The following is a 6,020-nucleotide window of genomic DNA, read 5'->3' on the forward strand; positions in this document are numbered from 1 at the left end:
TTTTTTTTTTTTCAGTTTTGCCTAATTGAGTGGTTTTTAGTAGTTTGTGCAAATAATTTAAGGAATAGTTCACCTAAAAATTAAAATTTGCTGAAAATTTACTCACTCTCAGGCCATCGAAGATGTAGATGAGTTTCTCCAGATTTGGAGAAAGTTAGCATTACATCACTTGCTCACCAATAGATCCTCTCCATTATCTACAACAACACTTTCTTAAGTGCTATTATAAAAAAGTCCATAAATCCACCCATATTTGTTTAGAGCTATTTTGGACTGTTTTTTTCTTGTAAACAGTGCTTGATCTATGCATATTCTTTTCCTGATTCAGACAAGACAACTTTTTCTCTGGAGAAAGTAATGTTTTTGCTCATATTTGTGACCCTGGACCACAAAACCAGTCATAAAGGTCAATTACTTAATATCCTAATGATTTTTGGCATGAAAAAAAAAAAAAATCCCGTACATACATATACATACATATTTGACCCATACAATGTTTTTTTGGCTATTGCTAAAAATATACCCAAGCGACTTAAGACTGGTTTTGTGCTCCAGGGTCACATTTTAGCCGGAAGCAACGGTTTGAAATTAAAACGTCTTGATGGATTTGTTTCTTACAAACATCCAGCTTTTCACTTCATACAACGTTAACTGATGGACTGGAGTGGTGTGGATTACTTGTGGATTATTGTGATGTTTTTATCAGCTGTTTGGACTCTCATTCTGACGGCACCCATTCACTGCAGAGGATCCATTGGTGAGCACTGGTAAAGCTAAATTTCTCCAAATCTGTTCTGATGAAGAAACAAACTCATCTACATCTTGGATGGCGTGAGGGTGAGTACATTTTCAGCAAATGTAATAAATTCTAATACATTTCACAAATAATTACAATGAAACAGCAAGTAATGCATCGAAATGAGAAATTTTGAGGTACAAAGACTGAAATAGTATTTTCTTGTAAAACATACTCCAATAACCTTATACTTTGAATAATCATTTTTTTACAGTGTACAGGTAAATATGACAATAGTACTCTGAAGAACAGAATGCAAGCGTGTGTTTGTTTGAGTGTAACTCACATCAATGATTGTCCATTGTTCCACCACTATAGCGTCGTACGCAGCAGCCGCATTGGTGTCGCTCTCCACTCCCTCCTGGAACACGAACACGCTGTCCACAGTTTTGATGAGAACATCTGCAAGGAATAGAGGAGAAATCAGGCAGTGTTCTGGATTTAATACGGTGGGTCCAGTGTTGTTTGGAAGTATCTTCTGTTGTGTTGCCCAGAAGAAAGAACAAGTGTTGTAATTGTTGACCAAAGCTACACAGTTTTGAATATTGTTTTCTTTCATTAAAATACAGCTGACATAAAATATAAACATTAGTTGAAAACCTTGCAAATATTGCACTGCACTAACTAAAATAAATCAGTTTAAGTTAAAGTACTATATTTACTAAAACTGAAATAAATATACATTTCAAAAATGTAAAAAAATTATAATGACAAAAGCACATAGCAAAATTACTAAAACTACTAAATAAAAACTTTATAAAATAAATTCAAAATATTAATAAATATTATAGTATATAAATAATACTAAAATAACACTTGAAAGAAAGTCATACTGGTTTGGAACGACATGAGGGTTAGTAAAGTTGGTAGTTTGGGGTGAACCGCCCTGTTAAGCTCTATGCACAGCATTCGATTACCACAGAGAATAATTTTGACTCATCCTAAAAAAATAAATAAAATAAAAATCACAATTACACTCACACACTTACAATGGAAGTGGAATGGAATGGTGACAAGATGTTAAAATAGTGTTTCAGAAGTATAGGCAACAGAACTTAAAAAACATTACAGTGTTAGTATTGGGTGAGTCTGATAGAATCATTTACTGACTTCAATAGCTTGTCCAAGAAAGGCTGGTAAAGCTGATCAACACTGTAGAAAATTCAGCCACAGGTTAAGTTGGTAACACATAACCAGATGTTCATCCATCTAGAAAGGTAATCTTATTTAAAAACTTTGACACTTATGAAATATTTTTACAGCAGTAAGTTTTCATGGTGTTTTTTAGAGCTTGACGTGGTCACTATGAACTGTTGTTGTTGGAAAAGAGCTACAAGCTTCTTTAAAAAGATTTCATTAATTTCCACAAAATAATTAATTGCACACAGGTTTTGAACGGCATGAAAGTGAGTAAATAATTTCCATTCTTGGATGTACTATTGCTTTTTCTTCTATTAAACCCAGTATGTTCCTTTTAAAAAGTCAGTGGAAGCTAAATGTATGAAAGCACAGAAAGAAAAGCGATGTTAACTATAGCGGGAATTCTAGGTGATCAAAATATAACTAGAGAGAGAGTATGTGCGGATGAGGAAGTCATTTGAAATATTTCAAAGAAAAGGAAGAGTGACAGCAACAAGACAGACAGAGACTAATGAATGACAAGCCTAATTAGCCAACACATCCATGTTGGAATGTAGAACATTTCCGGTGAAATAAATAAAGCCCTTTCAAATGCAAGAGCCGCACACATTTTAATGGCCTGATGTCGCTGCCGCCCCATGCGGTTCCTGCGTTTGGCCCTGTTTTAGAGTGATCTTTATATATGGCTGGATAATAAGCTCTGCTGAGTATTGAAGACGAGCACAGGGGCGTCTGGGAGCCGGCTCACATCCCGTGTTATTTCTGCTCAGTGTCCTCTCATGGCCCAAGAGCTGCCTTATTACCCTTCCTCCATTTACACACTAATACTGTTTGTGCTCCCTCTGTCTGCTCTGGGAGACACTCCAGATTACATTATAGAGGGGCTGAGGGATGGGCGACCATGGGCCGGCCCCTGGCGGGACCCGATGTGAAGGGGTTTTTCTCAGGAAAGGGAGGGGCCCGGTGTCTGTCGCCTGCATCCTTCCATCAAAAAAAACTATTTAAGGCTGCACTTACTCAATTGAAGGCATCTCACCGGCCTATCAAACAGGGCCATTGTTCTGGCCACCTTGCATCAGATGTTCCCACTTGGGATCGTAATTGGAAAAGTCCACTCGGGAGATTGCCTCAGTTGTTGAGCCCGTCTGGACGCACAGCGATGTCTCAGGGGAGCGAGTCCGACAGGGCGCTCTTTTCTACAGACGTGCCAAATGTCGGCTCAATAAGCCGTCGGCCCCGCGAGAGGCCCGTTTATGGAGATTGACGGCAGAGAGATTGTCCGTTTGATGGAGTGAGACTGCGGGAATATGTGGAGTTAGTCTGGCCAGGTCATGGCGACTGATAGCGTTCAGGTTTAAGTATGTGCCAGAGAGAGCTGCTGATGCTCAAGACAGCTTATGTATATTTTACAACGCGGGGCAGAAAGGGGCCGAGACAGATTAAGGGTGGAGGATGTGAACATATTAAATGTCAATCACTTGAGCAGACAGACTACTGCAGTAAAGCTTTCTGTGCTGACATTGATGTAAAAGCTTCTTTGTTAAAGGTTCGATTTCTGTCTCACCTATCAGCACCAAACAAAAACGCAAAACTAATGATGAACTAACGTTCTATCTATCTATCGTTCTATCTATCATTCTGTCATTCTATCTCTCCGTATATCTATCTATCTATCTATCTATCTATCTATCTATCTATGTCATTCTCTTTCGATCGTTTTATCTGTCACTCTTTCATTCTATCTATTGTTCTATCGTTCTATCTATCTTTCTATTGTTTTGTCTCTCCATATATCTGTCTGTCTATTTATCTATCGTTCCATCATTATGTCATTCTATCTATCGTTCTATAATTTTTTCATGATATGTTCCATCCATCCATCCATCCATCCATCATCCAGTTTAATATAAACCCTCACATTTCAACGGCTTTTAAACTTTTATCTATCTATCTATCTATCTATCTATCTATCTATCTATCTATCCATTTTTCTATACACCCATCCATCCAGTTTAATTTAAACCTATCCATCCATCCATCCATCCATCCATCCATCCATCCATCCATCCATCCATCCATCCATCCATCCATCCATCCATCCATCCATCCATCCATCCATCCATCCATCCATCCATCCATCCATCCATCCATCCATCCATCCATCCATCCATCCATCCATCCATCCATCCATCCATCCATCCATCCATCCATCCATCCATCCATCCATCATCCAGTTTAATATAAACCCTCAAATTTCAACGGCTTTTAAACTTTTCATCCATCCATCCATCCATCCATCCATCCATCCATCCATCATCCAGTTTAATATAAACCCTCAAATTTCAACGGCTTTTAAACTTTTTATCTATCTATCTATCCATCCATCCATCCATCCATCTGAATTCTACTTTTTTACATTCAAATTTGAACTGTAATTTTGCATCCTATATGTTGCCTTGTTTCAAATTCAGGATCTAAATTGGAATTTCAAAAGCATTCTCAATCCCATTTTGAATGGCACTAATGTTCAGAACGAGACTGAACACGGAGTGGCATCCGTATTTAGCTGCAGTGTGAATGCGCTCCATAAGACCAGGTATGTGTATTAAGAAACTAAATAGGATCAATTTGGATTTCACGTTGATTTTAACACTTAAAAAAAAATGACACTCTTCACTTTAATGTCGTGAATAGGTGTGTCTGTCATTCTCTCTCTCTCATGGACCTGTTCAAATGGTTCTATTCATACTCCGATTCTTTTGTGCATCAGGAAAATGACAGTGGAGGTATCTCCAAAATCCCATTCATAGTGAGATAATACCTTATTGGAAATTCATACGCTGAATATCTGTGCCTTCATGCATGTGAATATAAGCAGAGCAGCATGAATAGTCAGGCGCATGAATGTGTCGCAGCTGTGGGTGCATATTCTTTTCTGAGGAGGAGGAAATTTGCACCAGAGCAAAAGTCAGACAAAAGAAACCTTAGTCAACATCGTTGGCATCTATTCAGCGGGAGCTAAACCTGGAATGGCGATGAGCCTGTGGCCCACCGTGTTGCTCTCCTGTGGAGCGTATGAATCTTTAATTGTGGACTCATAATGGTGGCGTTGAGCTGAGAGCATCGAGATCTGCAAATTCAAGCCTGGCCTGATGGGCGGCACTCACACAGGCTTCCATCGATGCCACACCCATCGCATTAAAACCAGACTCCTGCCTCCCACCTTTTCTCACCATGGAAACCCGTCTCTAAGGACGAGAGAGGCCAAAGGAAAGCTTCCTTATAAAGGACATTCTCCTGGACAACTTCAATGTCACTGAAGCAAAGCTAGACGGGGGCACAGGCGAGGTGCACAAGTAAATCAGTGGAGCAGAACGCCACACCAACAGCATCGACAAAGAGCAGAATCCATCAAGAGACTTTAAGCCGCCACAAAAGCCCCATCCACCCCAGGACCGACCGGTGGATAAACTCATATCAAAGCCACCTGGAGGGCAGTTTCTGAAGATGGAGGAGGAGGAGGCCGTGCCACTGCGGATCTCCTGAGATTATCAGTTTGATCTTCTATCAAATAGGACGACAAATCTTTCAAATCCTGTCAAGAACATGTCCGGGTCATATTTCACCTCCAAAACCAATAGAAAGAAATAAGAAATTTTTTTTTCAACAACATGATGCCTACAGTATTTCAGGATCATTCAGTATTTTACATTTGACAAATGTTCATGACAATTAAACATACTTTCTATTTCTTCATTACCATACTAAAAAAAAAAAAGAGACTGTAATGCAAAGTGTTATTTTAATATTATTTACTATTATAGTATTTTTTAAATATTTTGAATTAGCTTTTATTTTTATATTTTCAGTTTTCATTTTAATTTCAGTTTAAATTTGTTTTGTTTAATTTCACTTTTAGTTTTAGTACTTCACTTTTAATTTTAGTACTTCAAATTATTTATTTTGGTTAGTTGCCAAGGCAACATTTGTAAATTTAAACAAATAAATAAAATTAAAAATAATAAAAATAAAATAAAACAAAAACATATATATATATATATATATATATAAATATATATATATA

The 6,020-nt window shown here is 37.9% G+C and overlaps 1 protein-coding gene across 1 annotated transcript in view; it reads right to left on the reverse strand.

The window, feature by feature from the left end:
• Window positions 1–6,020, reverse strand: part of LOC107715574 (raftlin-like) — a 22,113-nt gene that overhangs the window by 15,211 nt on the left and 882 nt on the right. Inside the window, exons 2-4 of the mRNA XM_016521717.1 lie at window positions 5,320–5,478; window positions 5,104–5,184; window positions 1,083–1,274 (exon numbers count right to left, since the gene is read on the reverse strand). Of these exons, the coding sequence (XP_016377203.1) occupies window positions 1,083–1,274; window positions 5,104–5,184; window positions 5,320–5,478 (432 nt within the window). The remainder of the gene's footprint in view (window positions 1–1,082; window positions 1,275–5,103; window positions 5,185–5,319; window positions 5,479–6,020) is intronic.

This window comes from Sinocyclocheilus rhinocerous, unplaced genomic scaffold (genome assembly GCF_001515625.1).
Source record: "Sinocyclocheilus rhinocerous isolate Xijiao unplaced genomic scaffold, SAMN03320098_v1.1 scaffold2165, whole genome shotgun sequence".
NCBI lineage: Eukaryota > Metazoa > Chordata > Actinopteri > Cypriniformes > Cyprinidae > Sinocyclocheilus > Sinocyclocheilus rhinocerous.